General features: G+C 42.9%; 1 protein-coding gene across 1 annotated transcript in view; it reads right to left on the bottom strand.

Moving 5' to 3' along the window:
- thsd7aa (thrombospondin, type I, domain containing 7Aa) overlaps positions 1-22,402 on the bottom strand; it is a gene marked incomplete at both ends in the record, with an annotated part of 121,432 nt that extends 99,030 nt beyond the window's left edge. The window contains one exon of the mRNA XM_083899579.1: positions 22,246-22,402. Coding sequence (XP_083755705.1) covers positions 22,246-22,402 — 157 coding nt within the window. The remainder of the gene's footprint in view (positions 1-22,245) is intronic.
- Positions 22,403-25,084: the final 2,682 nt, after the last annotated feature.

Genomic DNA, 25,084 nt, shown 5'->3' with positions numbered 1-25,084 from the left:
TTTATTTTGCTGGCCAGTGGTGCGAATCAGACGCGGCGGGGGAATGTCATTACACACACACACACACACACACACACACACACACACGCACAAACAGACACACATAAACACACACATCTCAGAGCAGCACAGTGAAGTCAAATAGACAGCGATGCTCGGCAGAGAGAGCAGCACGACCAACACGAGCGGACAGGTGGAGGAGGAAATACAAGCACATCAGCATCGGGAGGCTGAGGTGAAAGTTTGAAGACGAGTGAAAACAAGAAACAATAATAACGTATAAAAGTAAAAGTGCAACTTTGCCAGAGCTGTCGACCACGACGACGCTGACGGAGAGTGTTCTGTAGCCTTGTCTCTGCTTTAAACTGATATACAATGATAACGCTGTGTCTGTGGATGTGGAGATGCTGATGTGAACTCAGGCCAAAGTCAACATTTGAGGCTACGGTATAAACATGGTATGATATATATATATATCGATATTTAATTGAGAGTAATTGGCCAGTTTCAGTCTCCAGTCGTCGCTACTTCATGTCTCCACACGGTGGCGCTGCTCATATGAATAAAATTGAGCAGAAGTTACTTGGGCTGAAAAAGAGGGAGTTTGTGGGCAGAGAAAATTCCGTTAAAAGATGCTTTGTTGTGAATGAATAGAGAAATCCTGCACTTTTCACGTAAACATTTTGTTTTTCTTCAGTTAGACAGATATCGTGGCATATCGCGATATGACCGTCTCGCAATATATTGACTGTCACAGAATCGTGGACCATTTGTTGCGTATCATATGGCATCGTATCATGAGGTATCGTATCGCGAGGTATTGTGAGGTATCATACGGTATCGTATCATGAGGTATCGCGAGGCATAATGCGGTACCGCGAGGTATCGCATTGTGAGGTACCGCAACCTGAGGTATCATATCGCGAGGTATTGTAAAGGTATTATACAGTATCGTATCATGAGGTATCGCGAGGCATTATGCGGTACTGCGAGGTATCGCATTGTGAGGTACCGCAACCTGAGGTATCATTTCACGAGGTATTATAATGTGAGGTATCGTATTTGTGAGGGATCGTACCGTGACGTATTGTATTGTGAGGTATCGTAATGTGAGGTATCGTATTGTGACGTATCGTATTGCGAGGTATAATAACGTGAGGTATCGTATCGTGAGGTATCTTACCGTGAGGTATCGTATCGCGAGTTATCGTACCGCGAGTTATCGTATCATGAGGTATCGTAACGTGAGGTATCTTATATCGAGGTATCATATCGCAAGTTATTGTATCATGAGGTATCATAAGGTGAGGTATCGTAATGTGAGGTATCTTATTGCGAGGTATCATATCGCAAGTTATTGTATCATCAGGTATCGTGTTGGGAGGTATCGTACGGTATCATATCGTGAGGTACCCTCTGATTCCCACCCGTCGTATAAATATTGTATCGTATAATAGTTTTATTTAAGTACAAAGCCTTTCAGACACACAAGCATTATGGAGGTATTTCAAGTTTGGTTTTTTTTGGTTTGAAGTATGATTTAAGAGTGTTTGGTGGGCTCAGAAACCTCAGCCACCTCTCCATCTGCAAAGCGAGCGTCGAGTATTGACTGAGTCTATAAATAGTGCTCGCAGTTTTTTCGGGTTTGAAAGGTGAAACTAGAGTATTTAGATATATAAAAGTTATTAGATATTTAAAAGAGAGCTCAATTCAAGTGGACGTCTTTGGGCAAATGTGTCTACTTCTCACATCAGTAAACATTCTTAAGTCAAGCAGTTTCAGGTTTTCTTTGACACTTGGTATCGTCCAATGGGAGCCTGCAAATCTTGAGGCTTCAAAAGTTCCAGTTTGTCCTGGAAGACGACCTCCATTGAAGTCTATGAATGTGAATTTCCATTTTTGGGGAGCACTTTTAGTACCAGCTCCAGGGTCAGCAAAATCAACTGTTCAATCCATCCTTTCTCCTGCTTTCACTTGCTCTCTTTCATCGCCTTCCGTCTACAACAACAATTTCCCTCGAAAAAAAGGTTTGCTGAATCGCACAGTCCCTCTCCACACCGTCCTTTCACCTCTTTTCACCGAAGCAGCACAAGGAGCAGAAAGCTCTCCACAGGCCATTCCGTCCGCCACGACGCTCTTCTACCTCCTCCATCCAGCCGCTGCTCGTGAAACAAGACAAACAAGACGGACTTTTTCAAGGCTCGGTGACTCTGCTCATTCCGGCCCGCTTGGTTCTTCAGCGATCGAGGAACATGAGAGGACGTGGAATCTGCCTTTAGATAAATGAAGCGACGATATCTCAGTGGTAAGAAGTCATCAATTAGAAACCTTTTCTTTATTCTCCGTGGGGATTTGTTTCCTCCTTTATTCTGCTCGGCTTTAACCCCCATGCAGACACGTGTGTTTGGGAGGTGTTAGAACATCTGTCTGACCGGATTAGCAGCGTGGAACTCACACATACAGACCCACTCCCCATTATTTCAGGGGACTTTAATGGAGGTAACGTATTTTTCATCTCGTCGGGGATCAAAAACACAATCGAACCGCTGCTGTACACCCTGTATTTTACCACTCACAGTCTAATGTGACCCCAGCTCTTATGTGAACAACTGTTTTGTTTGTTTCCATGTGTACATTTTTAAATTAATCTCGTAGTAACTGCGGGGGAATCTTGTTTTTTCTTGTTTTACCATAATGCAGTGATCGCTCAAGCAGAATCCATTGCTCGTGGGTTTCCCATCGCTCCATTTTTTTATGGATCTCAACAGCTGTTTCCTGCCAAAATGGCGTTGTTTTGTTTCTGACTCCCTTGTGCGTCTGTAGGACGACATCACACACTGTTTCATCTGAAGCAGAGGTGTCAAACTGTCGGCACGTGGGCCACATGCGCCCCCCCCGATCGATTACAGGTGGCATAAAACATAAACAGTTGTGATAATCGCATTATTATACATATATTAGCTTGTTTGGTGTATTTTTTGATTACATTTTAATTGATTTATCTGCTTTTTGACATTATAATAACTTGATTTATGTTTTTATACATATCAAAACCGGTACTTTTACTTTGAAATTCTGTGAATCATGAGGAATTAATCTTTATTGCGATATCATAATCAAATAACGAGATCTAGAAGTTTGTTTTTTTGGATAAACACATTATAGTCTTGTTAATATCCCATTTCCTTGGACACCAAAGGTGTGTCCAAGTGAAATAAACCACTCAAAATTCAACGAGAGTCGTAATCTACCTATTTAATTTGTTAAAAACGCTTAGTGTGGAGCTCTAAATGGGGCTCCTGAGGAAATACAATGACAAACACAGTATTTATGCTGTAGTCATGATATTGGGCACCTTTGAAGGTTGAAGTAGAGGAAAAACAGCTTATCAGCTAATGATCCGCCGTCACTGTGGTGAGGCTACAGGAGCCCATCCCCCCCCAGCGTGGTGGAGAACCATCAATTGGCCTACATTAACATTCATATTCACACCTCATAACCAAACGCACCTCCTGCAGTCGCCTCACCCCTCCCCACTCGACTGAGAGTCCACGCAGACCAGATGGGCTGCCGTCTTAACTCCACTCTTCGACACATCCCTGGAGTCTTGTGAAATCCCAGTCTGCTTCACCACCAATCACCCGGGTTCCCCCTCCTGAAGAACCCCCCGTCTTCTAGGACTCCCTGACAGCAGGTCTCAGTGGTCATACATCTGTTATCATGAAGTCCTTGGAGAGACAAGTGTTGACCCAGTTGAAGGACATCCCTGCACCGCGCCTCACAAACATCGCATCATATTTCATTATTTCACTTGTTTGTGTCAAGTGTCCAACGCCATCATCAACAACCGTTACGACGCACGCTCGCCTCTATCATTAAGAGCGACCCGATTACGTGAATAAATTAGAAGCGAAAGAAGAGAAAAACATCGTGACCCACAGGGGAAAAACATGTTGTGATGTTGACATGTAGTGATGATGAGTTGATGCTAAGTTTGCTGAATAAAAAGGAAAAAGAAAAGAAAATGTGTTTTGGTGACATACTTTAGGATGTTTGTGAGACAATTAGAAGATTTGAGGAAGGTCACATTTGTAGGTAGTGACAAATGTAAGTAAGTAGGTACGTAGGTAGGCAGGCAGGTAGGTAAGTAGGTAGGTAGCTAGATATGTAAGTAGGTAGGTTGCTAGGTATGTAAGTAGGTAGGTTGCTAGCCAAATAGGTAGGTAGCTAGCCAAATAGGTAGGTAGGTAGCTAGGTATGTAAGTAGGTAGCTAGCCAAATAGGTAGGTAGGTAGGTATCTAGGTATGTAAGAAGGTAGGTAGGTAGGTTAGTAGGTAGGAAGGCAGGTAGGTAAGTAGAGAGGTATGTAAGTAGGTAGGTAGCTAGGTATGTAAGTAGGTAGGTTGCTAGGTATGTAAGTAGGTAGGTTGCTCGCCAATTGGGTAGGTAGGTATCCAAATAGGTAGGTAGCTAGCCAAATAGGTAGATAGGTAGCTAGGTACGTAAGTAGGTAGCTAGCCAAATAGGTAGGTAGGTATCTAGGTATGTAAGAAGGTAGGTAGGTAGGTAGGTTAGTAGGTAGGAAGGCAGGTAGGTAGGTAGCTAGGTACATAAGTAGATAGTTAGGTAGGTAGGTATGTAAGTAATTAGGTAGGTAACTACGTACGTACGTAAGTAGGAAGGTAGCTAGCCAAATAGGTAGGTAGGTATCTAGGTATGTTAGAAGGTAGGTAGACAGGTAGGTAGGTAGCTACCTAGTTAGGTACAGTAGGTATAGGTAGATAGTTTGGTAGGTAGCTATGTAAGTAGGTTCCTTTGTTATACGCCTGATGAAAATGTTGTCCCCAATATTTGACGAACAACATCACTTCAGAAATGTTGATGATCAAACATTTCTATGTTTCTGTACAGATTGTACAACTGTAAAATAGCAACTGTTAGACCAGACAGAGAGTATTTAGCCTTTCATTATCAAACCAAAGAAAACATGTAATAGCCTTCCTGTAAAACATCCGTTATGCGAGCAGCGCTACTCACATCATTACTGCCCTTCTTCACTGAGACGAGGCGTTACAGTGTCTGAGCATCTCTAAAAAATCTACTGGATGACCACACAGAGTCAGCATGAGCTCTGCTCCCACACTGATGAGAAACAGTAGGCAGAAGGAAATACAGTAAAACAAGGTAAAATAAGAGCTTTCCTTCAATAAAAAAAAAAGCTTTTGTTTCTCATGTTGTTTGCAAACCCGCTGCCAGTTTGTGTGCACTCTCTCTGAAGAGTTCAGGCGCTGAGGAACATTAGTGAATTTGTCCTCCAGACAAACTGTACGTGCTTTTACTTCCTCACTTTTAACAGAACAGTGAATCTTGCCTGAGATTGTTGCTGTGCAGAATTATTTTCACTTATTTTAACTCTCAACTGTGTGCAAAAATGTTTTTAACTAGCTGCTAAGACGTCGTTCTTTTTGTACTCTGTTTCTTATTTGTTTTCATCCTATTTTATGACATCTAACACTATCTAACACAGATATATAGAGATATTTAACCCTTTACAGGGCACTCACTAAAATACCTTTTTCCTTTAGTAGAAAATAAAGGTCCATGAAAGAACCATATATGGTTCCTCGCCCATATACGCACAAATAAAGTGAAAATAAATGTTATTTTAGGACCTTTTAGAACAGTGTTTCACAATCCTGCACCTCAGGTCCTCCACTGTCCTGCAGGTTTTACAGATTTTCGCCCGACGGACTGATTTCATCAACTTTCTATGATTGGTTTTTGAGATTTTACTGTAGATGCACCAGAAGATGGAGCCGTGGGAGCCAGTTTTGGGTGTTTCCGGACTTTACAGAGTATATTTCCTTGCCCAGTAAAGGGTTAGGACAGATTTAAGACTGTTTTAGTGGCTGTTCCAAACATACAGCATCTATAAACGCTTGAAAAGCATGCGTAATAAGCCAGAGGTGTTTATGACAAAGGCGTATCTCTGTAGTTACAGAGCAACCCCAACCTGGGAGCTGCACAGACGACTGAAATTACTGCAGCTTCATGATGATTAATGAACAAGGGAAAACCAAAACAAAGAAAAACGGATTATCAGCACCTCAGGTTTGATGTGTCTGGTGCGTCCTCTCCTTCACCGACTGATTCAGGAGCTTTACCCAGATGATGGAGGTTTATTTCAGCGTCAACAAAAGAAGCAGTTTGAGTATAAAAATATGAGCTGAAAAGCACCAGAAAAAAAAAAGAAGAGTAATCTCAGTGTGACAGAAAAACCCAGATAAATCTCTTGTTTGTGCAAAGCATTCTTCTGCACTGAAAAAATATTGCATTTGTGTGCACAAAAGCTGCTGCGTGTGAAGATCCCCCTCAGGCTCTGCTGAAGGATGAGCAGCAGAGTATCCTCACAAAAGATATTTTGAGTCGAATGTTTTTCGTGCGCGCACACTCTCGCTCTCTCTGCGACCCAAATTCATTCATGACCTACAAAATTACTGCAGAGAAACGGGCCACGTTTCCTCAATGAGCTGCCACCACCACCACCACCACCACCACCGCCGCCGCCTCCGTCGCTGCCACTACTGCACTACTTTCCCCATCTGTGTCCATTCTTTAACTCGGAAACAAGGGAATAAAGAGACGAGTGGAACGGATGACAAACCCTCGTGGAAGAAGAAGAGGTTTATTTCACTCGTGTCATTTTTCATCCACGACTGCCTGGAGTGACTGTAGTGTGTGTGAGTTACAAGGCCGAGGTCCATTCATCATACTCACGGCAGTCACTGAGCTGTACCCCCCTTCAAATCCTCCTCCTCTTTCTTCCCCACAATGCACCATTAACCCCAGCTCTCCTCCACCTGTTGGATCATCAGGTGCTCACGGCGTGGGACTCGCTCTGTGTGGACTTCTCCCTCCTGTTACTCAATATACCACAGATTTGACCTCATGTCGTGCACTCTTAGAACTCTTAAAAATGCTAAATAGAACCATATAAGGTTCTTCGGCTTTTCCTCATAGGAGAACCCTTTTTGGCTCCTGGAACCCTTTTGGGGGGTTCCACCAAGAACCCTTTTAAATACCCATTATTCAGGAAAGGGGGTTTAAAGGGTTCTCTGTATCAAAATGGTTATTACTGGAACTGTACTTTTTACCAAGAACCCTTGAAAACCCCTTTCTTCGGTTTGTTTTTTTGAAGAAAGTTAGCTCACTGTCAAAGTTCATCAGGGCAAATGGATCATTTTCTGAATTTTAAAGAATTGATTAAAATTATTCCTTAATAGGTTTGCAAATATTTTCAACGGATCCTTGTTCAGGGCGACGCTGACTATTATGATGGTAAATTTCAAGTCAATCTGAGATACTTTTAGTTTTTCAGAAGAAAGTCAGCTCACTGTCAAAGTGCATCAGGGCAAATGATCATTCAATGAATTTCAAAAATTCATTAAAATTATTCCTTATGAGGTTTGCAAATATTTTCAACGGATCCTTGTTCAGGGCGATGCCGACAATTATGATGGTAAATTTCAAGTCATTCTGAGATACTTTTTGTTTTTTTGAAGAAAGTCAGCTCACTGTCAAAGTGCATCAGGGCAAATGGATCATTCAATGAATTTCAAAAATTCATGAAAATTATTCCTTAAGACATTTGCAAATATTTTCAATGCATCCTTGTTCAGGGTGATGCCGACTATTATGATGGTAAATTTCAGGTCATTCTGAGATACTTTTTGTTTTTTTGAAGAAAGTCAGCTCACTGTCAAAGTGCATCAGGGCAAATGGATCATTTTCTGAATTTTAAAAAATTGATTAAAATTATTTCTTAAGAGGTTTGCAAATATTTTCAACGGATCCTTGTTCAGGGCGATGCCGACTATTATCATGGTAAATTTCAAGTCATTCTGAGATACTTTTTGTTTTTTTGAAGAAAGTCAGCTCTCTGCCAAAGTGCATCAGGGCAAATGGATCATTCAATGAATTTCAAAAATTCATTAAAATTATTCCTTAAGAGGTTTTCAAATATTTTCAACGGATCCTTGTTCAGGGCTATGTCGACCATTATGATGGTGAATTTCAAGTCATTCCGAGATACTTTTTTTTAAAAGAAGAAACTCAGCTCACTGTCAAAGTGCATCAGGGCAAATGTATCATTCCCTGATTTTCAAAAATTCATAAAAATTTTCCTTAAGAGGTTTGCAAATAATTTCAACGGATCCTCGTTCAGGGCGATGCCGACTATTATGAAGGTAAACTGATGTTCTGTATTATCAACAGTAAATCACTGTTTATTAAAAAACGCCTTAATGCTGTTGAAATTCTGCCATAAATTCACATAAATTGTTTTCAGTGCAGAGTAGAATCTGTTGAATCTCACTTCTAACAGGAAACAGCTTTGTTCCCAGTGACACTAACACTTTTCCAACAGCTCCGTTCGCCTTCTTCTTGCACATCGTGTTCCCGTTCACACACCTTTGCGAAGGAAGCTTTTCACAAAGTTTTTCACCCTGCATACATTACCGACGTGCCTTCTGTCCACAGTCTGCACTCGGGAGAGTTTATATATAGACTCGTGTTTGCTCGTGAGTCCTTCCTCGTTTCGTCGCTGTGTCGCTGTTTTCTCTGCGCTCACGTCACCAGAAACTCCACTCAGAGCTAGTTTCATGTCACATTATGAGATTTGACCCAAATGTACGACTCACTAAGTCCAGCCACACTCACTCACTCAACTGCAACGTGGTCATTAAACTGATAAATGTGCTCTGGTCACTCATAAAATGTTCCTGCAAACCATCATAAATATTGCATTTATACACTTTGTTTAATTTTGAATGTGACGGTGAAAGGTTTAAGACCACAGTTCAAGTCCAGGTCACCGACAAATGACAGTGAATCTCTGTGGATTTTGCAGAAATGATGAGGAATTCCGTTCGAGCTGAAATAAATGAATCAACTATTTTGATAATCGATTAATGGGTTTGAAGCTTTTTTCATGATTAGAACAAGATTTCTGATCGTTTGTGCTTCATAAATATTAATATTTTCTAGGTTTTTTTGCTCCATATAACATAGAAATCATTAAAAATTGAAAAATTTTGCTTTGACATGTCCAGGTTTGACAAAAGCTGATTAATCATGAAAATAATCATTAGTTGCAGCTCTAGCCTAAGTAACTAAGCACAAGTTACTCACTGTGCCCTTAAATCGAGACATTTCCAGGTTCATCTCGAGGAAATAGTTAGTGTCACCATAATTGCAATTTCCCCTAAAGCTAAAAAGCAGCTGAAAACACAGAAAAAAAATACACCAAGAGTTCCTCTGGTTTTGGAAATAACATTGGCCACTGCATCTACAGCAGGTCCTACAGTATTCACAACTACAGTAGTATTATTTATCCTTAGAGATGACATGAAAAGGATAATCCATTAAAACGGTAGAAATATAACGTAGTTAATTCTGATAAATTATAAAAAAGTACACTTTAAATGCACCGGAAAATACTCGATTTTGACTTTCACGACTTTGTGTGTTTTGGTTCGCGTTTATAAAAGCACAGGTGTTTTATTCTGCAGTTTTAAACTTTGTAGGCTAACATCAGTGGTTTGAATTGCCCTTTTAAGCCTTTTGGGATGTTATTAATAAAGCGTCTAATATCATCTGTGTACAGGCTAATCTGTGAGGTCATTGATAGAGACGACGATGATGATATTGACATCAAAACGCAGTCAGGATAAGAACAAGTGAGTCTCCGGGAAAAGATAAGCCTAAAAAGAGGAAGGAGATGAACACACAGTAATTTAATTAGTTATTTTAATGAAGTCGTCCGTCTGCGTCTGGCGGCACGCTCTCTCTCTTCCTCCCGCTCTGTAATTTTCTTTTGTTCGCCCGCCGCCGCCGCCGCCGACAGACGCTCCTCGGAGGATTGCGTGGTGGTCATCGGTGCAGTTCTGTGCAGAGTCATGCAGCGGTCACCTGGTCTGTTTTGTTATGAAGCACGTGGGGGTTTTGCGTGGGTTTATTTTCATGAAGATGTCAACTTCTGAAAGTCTTATTGCAATTTTATACAATTAAATTCAAGTGCAGGCGTCCGGTTTGATGCTAAATTGCATAAATGACAACACATTTGCTCCTTTAAATGCAAGAAAAGAGCTTTCATTGCACACTAGCTAAAAGCTATTTGGTTCAAGTCATGATACTGCATTTGTAAATATGTTTGCATGGTATATAGCACATTACAGTGTTATGGATGCGGTACGGGACATCTCCAAGAGCTTTTATCTCATAATGTTAGTATTTAATGACCTCAAATATTAACTTCTCCTTTAAATCTCGCCTTTAATTAACGACACTTACGATGAACACGCCTCCACTTTAATTTAATACACATATTGGCCTCGTCTCAATTAACGACTACGTTTGCTTATCGGTGAACGTGAGATTAAGTGAAACGTGGCACGGCGCCACATCATTTTTCTTCCCCCCCTTACGACGACTTGGAACTTGAATTTAACCTCTCAATCACAGGGTTGCAGCAAACACTGCTCTCTGTTTGATTATTTTTCCACTACTGGTGCATAATTTATCGAAGTGAGTGTTTGGCTCTTTTTTTATTTCTTTGACCATGAAACAGACGGCTCACTCTGCTCTGCTCGGGTTGTGACTTCCACGGCCTCCTCATGGGCCTCATTTGGCCAAGGATGACCGGTGTGAGCCGTGTTTGTGTCTATACTTGGGAGCCGCTGCCTCCAAGACCTGATGAATAATACAGCGACGGCCGCGGTTAAAGTGCTGCTATTTAAGGGAGTTTCCACTGTGCGGAGAATAAATACTTAATTATCTCATATCTCTCTGCGTCTATCTCAGTTTTCTTACTCTCAGCTGGATGAGGTTTAATTTAATTAAATCCAAAACAAGACGAGGAGTCTCAACGCCCCTCCACCTCCACCTCCACCCCTCTTTAGAGGCTGTAATACAGTATTCATGACACGTGGCACAGGAAGCGGATCGTTCAAGTAAAAGTTTAGCTCTTGACAAAAGAATTGATGTTTTCAGCCGTGTGGGCTTGACTCTACACAGTTTGGTATGGTTTTCCATTACTATCGTACCTCCTTAACATGGGCAGAGTCATCATAACGAAAGTTTTAGATGTCACACGACTTTATAAAGCAGTTGTTTTCAGTGCTACTGAATCATTAGACGCTGTTAAGCAGCAGCGTTGTTGCTAAATACGCCAGATTTTAGATTATTTCGTTTGCTAAATGTCGGAGATGAGCACATTTTCAGGATTCTTAAGTACTTTTCACTGATCTACCGTTTGGTTTTGATTCCTGTGTCGGACGTCGCGCTCATGACTCTTTCAGTGATGACACTCTCTGAAACAAGGGTGAATTCCAATTCCTTGTTTAATCCTCAATCTCAAAAATGTGTGCTCCCTCTAGTGCAAGTGCTGTCCTGATTCTCAGGAAAATTAAGTTGAGGGCCAAGTTTAAGGGCTGTATCGCCCTCAATATTGAGATTTTCCGAGACCACCCTTGGGAGCAAGGGCTACCCAGAATGCTTTGCGTGTTTTCACATAACAAAGATGGCGCCGAAAGCAGCGGAACGAGTGCGCTACAAATTAAGTATTTTCTTTGTTAATAGAGATATAAAAATGATGAAAACCATTGTATTATCTTAGTTTAGGCCCATATTATGGATTACTGACGTCATAGTTGCGTAACATTTATTCTTATTTTTTACGATCTTTTGTCAATAGTCGGCCAGTGATGTGGTAACTGTCAGCTGAATATGTCCGTGGTTGTGGTATTTGTATGAGTATCATCTTATAACTAACTGACAACCTAATAACTTGACTGACAAACGGATCGTAAATAAATAATCCTGACGTAAATGTGTTCTTCTTCTTCTTCTTTTTTGGAGTTGACAGACTGGACGCCGCTTTCGCGTTATTCTGCCCCCTACAGTCTGAAGACGTATCTGCATTTAAGGGGTGTCCCATTTCTAAGTGACAAAATAACCCTCAACACTTGGTTTTGAGGGACAGTTAAGATTAAGGGTTGAGCTTGAGGGTTAAGATAGGAATTGGAATTGGCCCCAAGTACTAAAATAAGTACCAGGTACTATCCCTAATGGAAAAGATAAATAAAACATACTGAGTCGTGCAGAGTTGAGGCGTGCTGGAAAAAGTGCCAAATTTAATTGTATTGGTTTGGTTCAAGCATGTAGGTTCTGTCGTGAGCAAAAATATTGGTTAATACCAACAACTGTGATGTCAATATCTGTATCAATCCATCCTAAGTACTTTGTAGGAGCAGTGGGCAGTGACTGAGCTCCACCCATGGAGCGATGGGGGTTGGGTTCCTTCCTCAGGGGTTCCCCAGCCCCAGTGGGTGACTCAAACCTCAAGTTCCTTTTTCCACTTGGCCGTGTGGGCTGCCTGGTTCTTCCCCAGCTGTCTTGTTATTTCAGTATCACGTTTGCTTTATGTCTCTCTGTTGACGCAGGTGAACTATCGTCAGCACCTCCGTATTATTAAAAACACATAAACGTCGCTAACCACCGAACATCGTGCTCAGAGTCGCCGAGGCCCTGTCAGTACAGCCTCGTTATGCAGATGATACTCAAGGTAGCACCAACACGCCTAAGTCCGATGACCCACTACTGCATCATTAGTGTCATTATATCATGTCACCAAGTCCCATTACCCCGAGGCTTTCCCCCTTATTAACGCAAATGTAATTATGGCGTTAGCGCAGGGGTCGGGCGACCTGCGGCATGCAACTCTTAAGCTCCTCTCCATTGGCTCCCTGAGGCTTTCCTTCAAACGCTGTCATTCTTACACATTGTTGTTGTTGTACGTCCAACACAAGCTTATTTGTAAAACTGCAAAGCACAAAGACTGAGTGACCTCGAGCCATTTGAGCCAAGAGTTGCATTCATGGCACGTTGTTCCTTATGTTTAAAGGTGCGTAATCATAGTTTAGCTCAGCACAACGCGTCTCTTTTTCGTCATCCATATTGACAGTTTAAATGTACTGTACGTTTCTTCATTTTATCACATAAATATTAGCATATAAAAGGCTAGCGTGTTGTGCTAACGTGTGTCTACGGCAGCCTGAAAGGACAAATCGGCCACAGTGTCCATTTTCTAGGCTTTGAAGAGGAAAATGCTCCCTGTTCTGAGGCTTAATTTGTATTCTGAACAAGTTCAATAATCATATAAATGCATGTTCTGTGTCGTTCACCTTTATTTAAAGATGCATTATGTAATAAATCTAAAGCAACTGGCCGTAAAAATCCTCCTAATATGTCACAGAGACTCAGGAATAATGTTCATATAACAAACTGAACTCACCAACAACAGTACAGACAAAATATTTGCATTAAAAAAATATATTTTGCAGACTGCAAATCATGTTTATGTTTTGAAATCCTGTTTTGGCATGTGGCGCCACCTACCGCCGTCTACCAATCATTGCAGTCAGTAGAGTCTCAGCTGCCGAGCGACCACGGGTTGCCAGTTACGACAGAAAACGAAAACCTAAAAGACCTCGGTATTTTGAATTTGAATGTAGTAACCGTTTTTGGCCACATGTTGCAGCGGTCGGAGACGTCGCTAATCGCTAATTATCATTCCACTCATTTACACGTCCACACTTTGGAGATATTAGTGCAAAAAAATTGTGTATAATCACCTGATTCTATGAATTGTTATGTTTCATTACCCCAGAATGAGTCTTTAATATTTATATCAGGAGCTAGCATGTTTCTACAGCATCCCACAATGGACAAACTAGACATCTTTTGAGTTTTTTTAAAATATTAAATAAAGGGTATTGACGAGTCCTTCGCTCAACCCCCAACATTTAACATCAATGAATGACGTTGGCCTTCACATAGAATGTAGAAGAACATTATATATAATGAACTCTGATGATTTAATTATTGATATGCTGCTAAAATTGGACATAATGTGCATATATTATGAGTGTAAGTAGTATTTAGATATAGTAGTTGGGAGTTACATGGTTTAGTATTGACCTGGGTATATATACTAAATATAGCTCCTCTCTAGGTATAAGCCCACTCTCAGTTTCTGAGATTTTGTGTCACAGACTTTTTTTAGAAAGTATTCAGCGAGTGAACGTTAAATACATACATACATGCGATTCCTCACGTTCTGTGTTTTTTTTTCTTTTTACCCTCTGACGTTAAGAAGTGCCGTACGGCTGAGGTCTTCGATCGTATCTCTTTGCTGGAGGTGATCGCTAATGGAAGCTGGCGTTGAGAGGAAGTGGGCAGGTTGATCCCTTAATGCAGCTCAAGGCCAATCCTCCGGCACGTTTCCACGCGGCTAATCGAGCCACAAGGGGAGCATGAGCGAGCCAAAGAGAAACAAGCCCGGGTTTTTTATCCGAGTGCGGGGAGATAGTCCTAATCACCGTAATGTGGTTAGTAGGACTTGGTATTGTTCTGAACCACAGGCTACACACACACACACACTCACACACACACAGTTTCTTGGCGTTAGAACGACCTTCCTTTTGGCCGTCAAACACTTTATCCACATGCTTCCATTTTAATCTAACTCTTACTGAGTTACATGGGTATGCTATGTTTGGAAAAGGCTGAAGATTAGGGACAAGCAGCGCCAGATACACGTAGATGTTTTAATCTAACATGTATGGTACGCACAACTCAAATAATTCTGATTCGACTGATGAGAGCGCATGTGGTTTCCGAGTAAGTCCCCGATTGCACAATTAAAATGTGTAAGTGCCTGATTCGACCGAGGAGCTGCTTTGTTCTGCTGTCAGCAGGACCAAAGGGCAGCGAGGCTGGTCGCTCTGATGTCGCTCCGATGACAGGTTGTTATTTACTCTTTTTTTTTTTTTCGCACGTACATATTTATAAAGATCTCGTTGAAGCCGTTGACATTTTCCATTAGCGCCATTATCGAGGCAGACATCTATGCTCCAACATGTACAGAAACTGTCATCCTCTTTTTTTGTGCAGCTGTATCGGTGCAAGTCTCCCGAAGACTAAATAGTGCAATACCACAGGAAACTGTAGGGGGGCAGTGTAGCTGATTGTTAGAGGGTGCGGGATTTTCCGAGTTCAAAAGAAGCTCAACGACGACGACAACTATAACGACCTTTTCTTAAGAGGTAGATCATCACAATTTCTCGCACTAACACCATTGTTGTTATTGACGGAGAACCTCGACTTTGTGCTGCCCTCTAGTGGACGTATTGGTTTATAACCATGTGAAACAGTAGAGATGTTATACCCAAGATCATCGGGGTCATACAAATTAAAGGCGCCATATTTAAGAATGTGGCCAAAAGCGGTTACTACATTCAAATTCAAAATACCAAGGTTTTTTAGGTTTCGTTTTTTCTGACGTAACTGGCAACCCGTGGTTGCTCGGCAGCTGAGACTCTACTGACTGCAATGATTGGTAGACGGCGGTAGGTGGCGCCACATGCCAAAAACATGATTTCAAAACATAAACATTTTTTAAATGCAAATATTTTGTCTGTACTGTTGTTGTTGGTGAGTTCAGTTTGTTATATGAACATTATTCCTGAGTCTCTGTGACATATTAGGAGGATTTGATGGCCAGTTGCTTTAGATTTATTACATAATGCACCTTTAACAAATCTAAATGATTTGCATAGGTTCGGGTCGATAAGTTGAAGAAAATGATCGACTGGTAATGTTTATTCATGTTAACCTGATGTCCTTTTATGAATTTTTGTCAAAATGAGCCACACTAGAAATCTGTATCTGCATCAAAAACCTATGATGAGCTCTTTTCTGCTTTTGTTCCATGGATGCATTTTAAGAACTGGATGTAGCTCCGCCCCCTCTGCCTTGAAGACAATTTTTTTTCTCCCCCAATAGTAAAAGAGACACCAGTAAAATTGTCCACATGACACCTTGAGACATGGACATAGACATTTATAGATCTTTATTGTCTAGATGTTTTGTTTTATATTTGTAAAAGCTTCCTAAAAGGCCATAAAAAGCCAATTTCCCCAGTGAAACTGTACAATGAAAACTTTATGGGAAATGTGAATAAATGAAGGCAATGAGGAGTTTCTCTTTTACATAATTTAACATATTAAGACAAAAATTATATTGGTCGCATATTAGCATTCATTTTCAAACTTGTTATCGATGTATTACCGAGCTGCTGCTGTGTCAGATTCATTGAGGAGCGAGTACTTTTGGACGTGAACACAGGTGCTTTCCAGCCATTTTACGCACCAGTCCTTCTTCTGAGGTGAAGAATCGGCTGCTGTCAGCGCTGTTTTATTTGCAAAAAACCTCCACTTATCAGTCAAACCCGAGAGTGTATTTTCGGCCTCTTGTCAGGGACGAGAAAGGAGGCGGCGGTGGCGATGGCGGCGGCGGCGGCGGCGGCGTCCATGCAGGGGGAGAATCCCCCGGATCGAACAACACTCTACTCCCGTGTAATTACTCAGCCTCCGTGGGTCTGCTGCATGTTGGTGTGCAGTGTGACAGCAATACTCCTCCCCCCATTGTCAGCGCTTCTCTCTGCAAGTAATAAGGGATGCCACACACACACACAATGCCCATCCCTGTGTGTGTGTGTGTGTGTGTGTGTGTGTGTGTGTGTGTGTGTGTGTGTGTGTGTGTAAATGAATGGAAAGGAAACCAGGAGGTGAATGAGGAACAAATTGCACTCTGCTGTCTTCCTTCAAATTCCTTTTCTTTTCACGTCAAGTAAAAACATGAAATCGTGTGAAGGTGTATTACAGCACTGATTATAGATGCTAAGTTGGGCGCACGCACCTGTGCTTCCACTCACATCCGCCAGCACCTGACGCAGCCCACCAGGCAGAATTAAACAGCTGGATTCAGCCCCTTCAAACCCACACAGAATCACGGCTGCAATATGGTTGATGAAAAAAAAAACGGGAATCGTTCCAGCCGCCTACACGCGATGCCTGCGACGGCACGTCTGAGCTACGCGACGAAAAAAAATCGTCTTTTAATTACTCGCGAGTTGCGTCCGTGTGTTTCCGCTGAAGTGGGTTTTTTCTGGCGTCAGCCGTGCACGAGGAAAAGGGAAGAGGTTTCCCCCATCGCTCCGAGGTTTCAAACAGTTTCCCTGCTGCAACACACCTGATTTAAATGAATCAGGTGAATCAGGACCATTCGAATCAGGTGTGTTGGAGCAGGGGAGACATCTTATAAAAACATGCAGGGGCAGTGGGTCAGAGAAACACTGATCTACCTACTGATACGTCACAAAGGCTCCTTAATCAAAAATGACACTCGCAAAGACGAATCGACTCACTGCGAGTCAAACAAAATCAAATATTCTACCCCGAATATCCCAATAATATACCATACAAAAATCCCTATCGTCACTGAGATTTCCCTGACACTCTGTCAGACTTCCATCCACACACACATTAATCACCACTTCCACATGTGTTTTGTGGAAACAAAACACATGTGGAAGCACATTTTTTGATGTTTTATCCGTCACATCCAGTTGGAAAACCTCCACCAAAAGCTAATAAAATACTATAAAAAATAGTTTTAGTTCTCATTGTTTTTCAACACTTTAAAGGTTGGGTATCAACTTGCAACAAACTGTGGTTCTTTAAATAGAGTATGTGTAAAAAAAAAAAAACTTTACATGTGATTTTATCTTCATTTTAAGGATCAAATAGGTTTTGCGGCTCCAGATTAATTTTATTTGGGTGAAGAGGGGACAAAAACGGATCTTTTCATTCTGAAGGTTGCAGACACCTGTCATAGGAGAACCCTTTTTGGCTCCAGGTAGAACCCTTTTATAAAGGTTCCACCTGGAACCCTTTTAAAACCCTTTATTCAGGAAAGGGGTTTTCAAGGGTTCTCTGGATCAAAAGAACCCTTGAAAACCCCTTTCTTTGGGAAGCAAATGATTCCAGGTAGAACCTCAGCCCTTGTAGAAGAACCCTTTTGGAACCCTTATTTCTCAGAGTGTACAAACATAGCGAGCGCTATAGCATCCGTTTGATTTACATGAACCTGAAAATAAGGATGTCAGTATCAATAACGATCGCTATAGATGTGAAGATATTCACCACAATGCAGGGTTGGAAGAAGAAGAAGAAGTCGTGAAAAAGGCCTTAAGTGAGCGCAGCGCTCGCTGTCGGGGGAATAAACCCTTATTGTGAGCTCAAAGCGAGGAAATCAATGGAGGCTGGTGGTGGTGGAGGAGGTAGGAGATTGGATGCGAGGGTCCGATTGAACCATACCGTCCCAGTTTTGTGGGTGAAACAACAACAACAACAACAACAACAACAACAACAACAACAACAACAACAACAACAACAACAACAACGCTCGTCTTTATTCCACGTCGAGAAAGAATTTGAGTCTTAAATGTATTTAAATGAACACATGAACGCCTTCAGTGTCAGTGATGCGAGGAGCTGTTTATCACCTTTACCCGTCGACCTCTGCCTCACCCTCAGCTTATTAATGCACTGGTGTAAATGGCTGAATAAAACACTTGACACTTGATCTGGAGAGAAGCTGCTGTATTTCACCGCGCTGATGCCCTCGTGAGACCCCTCTCACTTCTGAGGTTAAAGGTCACCTTAAGAGAAAGAGAGAGGAACGTGGGGGAGGAGGGGGTGACAGTGTGTGTGTGTGTGTGTGTGTGACTGAGAGGGGGGCGGGTTTTTAGAATTCTATGGGGACACTGGAGGAAGAACAAAGAGAGGACCATGTGACTGGAAGGTGAAGCCTCCTCTTTCTTTTGTGCGCCACATGGACGCGAGCATCTGCGGGCGAAAAGAACCCCCAAAACAATGTGATGTTTTCACGGCGCGTGTGTCTCTGAGTGTGTGTGTGTGTGTGTGTGTGTGTGTGGTGTTCGTTTGTGTAGCTCGCTCTAAAGCCGGCCATTCATCGGCTCCTTCTGATGCCGACCGAGTCCCCGGACAGAAGGGTGAACTGCCCCGCTCATTACCATCAGTCATTGCACAGGCTGTCATTGTCCTGAGATCAGACCATGAAGACGTCTCCAGCTCCTCTGGTCCCGTTAGTGGTGGTTAAAAAGGTTTGTGCGGAAGGACCAGATAATAGATTTTTAGGCGTATTGCAAAGCCTGCGATTCATTCGATTTTGTGAGTTTTCTGTACTTGAACGTAGTCCGAAACCGCAAATACGACCTCTAGAACAACTGGACTCTGGTCCTCTTCAAAGACGTGGTCTCGGAGCACCTGCAAGTGAACCCTTGGGTGGTTCCTTGCCTGGAAGAGTCATATTAATGGCTACAACCTCATCTACATCCATAAGTTTAGCGGCTAATAGACGGAAATGAGAACGGCAATTGCATTAGCCCCGATTTCTCTGAACACGATCGATCAATCATGTAATCATTGATCTTCTATGTAGAACACCAAATGTCTGTAATGTTTACTATGTGTTTTATTGTCTTTAAACTCACCACAAATTGCACATTAGCTATTTAAGCTATAGGTATAGACCTGGTCCTGTACATGGTCCTTGTCAACTCAACTAAACCCTTCCTCCTCTGCTGTCTTTATGGCCGTCTTTATCTCAACGTGAGACGAGACACTCGGATCAATGAAATCTGTTATTTCGCGATCGTCGCGCTTCGATGATTTGTCACAATTCTTTCACTCGTGAAAAGCCGAGGATGAGGCGGATTTGTGCGTCATGAAAAATGACATTTACTCTCGTCGCATAACGGATGTTTATAGCAGATAAATGAGGTCACGCCGTCGTCTCCGCAGTTTCCTTCCGTCCTTGTCGTCGCGCACCTAAATGTCCACACGAGTCACCTATTCTGTACATAACGGACCCTTAGTGCATGTTTGTCATCCTCCGTAAACAATGGCACAATGGCATGGCAACATTATAGAACACAGCTGGCTGCAGAACAGACGTGGATGCAAGACACAATGCAGTCTGTTGGTAATTAACAGGGTTCTGCTGAGTGAAAGTGGTGAAATCGTCCGTCCAGCCTGCTAGCGCCTCTCAAAGGTGCAATCACATGGTTGTAATGGGTTGTAATAAGCAACACAGTCTGTCTCATTGCTTGATTCTGTTTCTTTTCGTGCCCCCTAATGTCACCCAGGGTGTCATCAAACAGATTCAACCAAAGACTTTAGGCTTTATTTGGGTCTGTATCAGACCCTGGAGGTGGCCAACGTGCCTTTTAGAAGCGTACTTCCATCACAGTTGAAAGGACAGCCTCCGGACTTTTCTTCAGAATTAACCAGTTTTGTTGTTGTTGAACAGACAGACAACAACAAAAAAAAAAGGGGACGAATCCACTGTGCGAATGCGTCCCTCACGAGCTAAACAAACACTTTCCTTTGGATGTACCAGACGACTGCGGCAGGAAATCCTACAGGGCAACTCGAGGAACAAGAAAATAATCCCCAACCTTCTGCGCTCTGAACACTGAGGCACATCGTTTTTTGCCAAATGTCTCCGCACACGGTGCCAAATTACACAATAGCGCACAAAAGTCCATGCATATGCAGGTGGGTGTTGGGGGATTAATGCTCGCATGACCACTCGTATGTTGGAGCGTTTGAGCGTTTGTGGCCTGGTTGAACATCAGCCATGGTAGTGAGCCACGGGGGATGATTCAGTAGATTAAATATATGTTATTTCCAAAGTAAAACCAACGTAATAGCTCGGTAATGAGAATTAAAGACAATAGACTTGCCTTAATTATAACAAATTGTTGGGTATCACATATTTGCCATTGTTATTACCGAGCGATTACTCGGTGAATACTAACCAAACGTGTCAATAATCCCATGTGTTGGTCGGTAATTTTGTTGATTTTGGAACGTAGCATATGACGACGCGATGAGGAAACACCAGTCGTGAGCTGTTGTAAATATAAACATCGCACTTTGGAGGATTTGCTTGAAAAGTTGACGTTGAAATCTGCCGAAATTGCCCCGACGTGCAGTTGTGAGCAGCAAACCAGCAGAAGACCCAGTGTAAAAACAACTCTATATCGAAACAAACAGCAGGAATGTGAAGAAACTAAATTGCCTTTTTTTTCGCAGGTTATTACCATGTATGGATTACATCTCAGATTCCCACTAAAGCCGGGCATTGATCCCGCTGCAGCCTGAGCCGCATCGCCCCGGACTACACCGGATCGATCGGCCCCTACTGGTGAGAAAGAGCTGCTGTTGGTCCCAGTGAAACCAGCGCATTGATCCAGAGAGGCAGACAGAGATTAGACAGCAGAAGGGAGGGAGCGGGGGGGGAAAGAGCATTGATCCCCAGCTGCATCCAAAGGGCACTCCTGTCCTGATGGGTTGAGGGTAGAGCCAAACCTCCTCCTCCTCCACACCCACCAACCCACCCCCCCCAACTCCTCCTTCACGTTGCTCGCTGGACCATGCATCAGTATTGTGTTGCTCTGACCATGTGCCGCTCGATCGGTGGTTAGGCACCACCCAAAACAGCAACAACAGGGGGAGCCTCGTAATAAGCTCTAATATCTTAATCTTATTTATCCCGTCAACTTTCACCCGCAGCTTAGTTTTCACTATCTCATTTAAAAGCGTGCGAGTGCGAGTGGCTAACACGTGACTACGGCGAACAACACCATTCCTCATCAGTTGCACACACACACACACACACACACACACACACACACGTCAAACTGTGATAAATGAGTCCAATAGCTGCACGGGGCAGCGGCGGCGGAGTCCCAGATGCTTCAGCCTGGAATGGAAGGAAGGAATCGCAGCACAGCCCAGCACAGCCTCCTCCAACGGCTCAGTTGCGGTGGAGTAAAGAGACGCTCACCTCGGGGACTGCAGTAAATATGTTTACCCCCGCACTACACTGTAACAAGATGGCTCCAGTGCATCAACTCCTGCCACATGCGTGTCCAACGGGGAAAAAAGGGAAAACAGGAGTCGAGAAATAAATAAACTTTTGCTTTAAAATCGCTCCCGTTTCTTTTCATTTGCAGAATCTCTGAAAAACATCAACAGTACTTCAAATCAAAAAGGAAAACACCACTTTGAGCAAGTTCTCCAGCATCCCCGCATCCTCCAATGCTTCATCCATGCTGCCCCAATCGCAGTGAATGGAACCATCCATCAACCCCCCCAGCATCTGCAGGAACCCCCCGTTCCCCCCGTCCCCCCCCCCCCCCCCCACAAACACACACAAGCCCACAAGAGAGGAGTTTCAAGGTGGGACCGTACCTGTTTGCCATATGTACACGGGTCTGTTTCCCACTGCGGTTTCTGCGTCCAGCTCCCAGACGGAGAGAAAGAACAGCGCTAACCTCCAGAGAGAGGGGAGGGGTGCACTACTCCTCCAGACCCCCAGTGTCCCCGCGGCTCTGACGGTCAGCCCCATGGCCACCGCGCGGCACCTGCTGTACTTCCCAAATGCAGTCCAGAGGGTTAAGAAAAACAAAAAAAACAAAAAAAAAGGGCAAGCCTGGCCACGAGGTAACGGAAACTGGACTCAAAGAGTGCGTCTTCTGCTTTTGTCCACAGAAAGTAAATCCCGGGGTCTCCTCTCGCTCTCTCTCCGATTCTCTTTCTCTCTGACGCTTCCTAATGAGAGCGAATGAGGTCTGGCAGCAATAAAACAGGGAACAATAGATCCCTAAGCACAGCCTGCTGCTGCTGCTGCTCTATGCCGGCTTGATGCACCACCTCCCTCTCTCCCTCTCTCTCTCTCTCTCTCTCTCTCTCTCTCTCTCACACACACATAGCAGACACATGCACTCACGCCCACCCTCTCTACCCTCCCTCTTTCTCACTCATCCCTCAGTGCTACAGGAAGATGCTCGATGTGCGTCGACTTAAGAACAAAGCTGGGAACGGGAGCAAGTGGAGGGTGAGGAAGTGTCGGTGAAAGCAGTTTGCGCAAAATAAAAGCTTAAATCATCCTCAGGTTTAGAGGAAAAAAGGGTAAAAGAACCTGGGATTTAAAAAGGGAGTTCCACAAGGCTCTGTACTTGGTCCGCTGCTCTTTACTATTAGACATGAATCGTTCACAGAAAATTGTGGCATTGACTAGACAGGGTCTGTGCGGGTTTCAACAAGTCAAATTTAAGACTTTCAAAGACTTTTTTAAGACCATAATGAATACAATTTAAAAATATTGTTCGGAATTTTGGACATAAGACCTATTTTCCAACTCAGCCGGTGTGATGGAGACGTCTGGAGACGTTTTTTCAAAAAATTTCATTCAGTTCTTCTAGTTGCCGAGGTCGCTGGTGCTATGGCTAGCGCAAGTCAATGGTACCAGCTAGCATGGCATTAGAAACACTCATACCGACTCCACAGTGCACCCGAGGCAAAACGATTGTAACGACAGACTATCGAGGTGCATGTCCGTGTTGATAGAATAATATTTGAAACAAAACTAACCTCGCATCGCATGAATTTTTGTGGGACTACTTTCTCAGCAGCAGCCGAATCAGTCCGCCGTTACCTAGCCTGATAGAATATTTGAAATAAAACCAACCTTGCAATTTGAAGGATTTATGTCTCAGCAGCAGCGCATCATACTTCCTGTTAGGCTATGTCCGCTATCCCTTTAAGACCCATTTGGCAAAAAAGTACAAAAGACATGAAGGAAATTTAGAACCACAAATCGTTGAACTTGCACTTACCCATCTTATGCAAGCAATTCGTCTTAGCTGTGGGCTTTCGTGAAGTTTTCTCCGCTGCTATGCTAAGCTGAAACACACCGCGGCGCGCGCACGGCACACTAGCTAGGTGGTGCTCGGTAAATTCTCACCGGGCAGCACAGGTGGCCTACTTTGGTTCCGTGTTGTAGTTATAGTTGTTATCGCATCCTCAAAAATAGAAACATTTCAAAGCGAGACTGAAGTTTACGCATGTTTTAAATAAAAGTCACGTTAATAGATTTTTAAGACCTTTAAAAATTGTATTTAAGACCTTTTAGGAGATTCTAGGAGAATTTAGGACATTTTATTACCTGGTAGATACCCTGGTAGATGTTCGTCTACGCTGATGACATTCTTACATAAATTGCATCACAAAAATTGTTGTTTTGTGATGGATGCTGTTTGTCATAAGCCCCTCCTACCAGGTGAGCATGCACAAAGATCAACGCTCCATACATGAGAGATGGCCCGAGGCGATCTCTCATCTCCTGCAAGGCTGAGTCTATATTGACATGTTTTGATGAGTTCACCGTCCAATTCGCTTTTAGACCTTTTTATATCTTTTTTTTTTAATTAGTTGCTATGTAAGCAGGAGCTACCGATGCTGAAATCACAACCTTTTTCCCCTGAATGTACATATATGTCTCTATATCTCTTTGTGATTGGTCAAAATCACCCAAGGATTCAAGGCTGGAAACGGAGTTTAACGCTCTTATGACCATCATGATAATGAGGCCCCTGGATTTATTTCCTATTTTATGGCTGTCACATGTTTGACACGCTGGTGAATCTCGTCTGTGATGACAAGAATACGGGGCGCAAAGCTCCATTTCTCTGCTTTCCGGTGTCCATCCGTCTGTCTTCTACTGCTTTATCCTTCAAATGAGGGCTGCACGTGGTCACAGACTGGACAGATCGCCAGTCCATAGTTCTTGAATTTTCAAGATATTCGCAAAAGGACTAGTAGGAGTTACGGTATTGAGAAATACGCATGCCAAATCCTGTCTGTGACGAAGGGTTAAAGAAGATGTGCGAATCAAGATTTCTCACAGATTACATCATGCTGGGAAGGTTATTGATCAATAGTTCATAAAAAATACATATATGCACACATAAGTGATTCCTTTTAAGGACAAACAGAGGCAACGGCAACGTTCTAAATAGATGGATGTTTGACTAAAAAACCCAGAAAAAGTGAAATTCCACTTAGTTTAGGGTTACCCAGTTGTTCTTGTTCCCCTGTATACAAGCCAACGCTCCCTCAGGCCGATCTGATCGTATTGCTTGACCGAGACTGTTTTCAGTTGACAGACACAGCATAAAAAAAATAATGTTACGTTGCTTCAAGACCAAACCTGAAGCCAACTGCAGCAGCCGCCACGGATCGAGAGAGA

Source organism: Microchirus variegatus (assembly GCF_963457635.1).
Source record: "Microchirus variegatus genome assembly, chromosome: 13".
Classification (NCBI taxonomy): Eukaryota; Metazoa; Chordata; class Actinopteri; order Pleuronectiformes; family Soleidae; genus Microchirus; species Microchirus variegatus.
The sequence above is the reverse complement of the archived record's forward strand: the minus strand, read 5'-3'. Positions and strand labels throughout refer to the sequence as shown.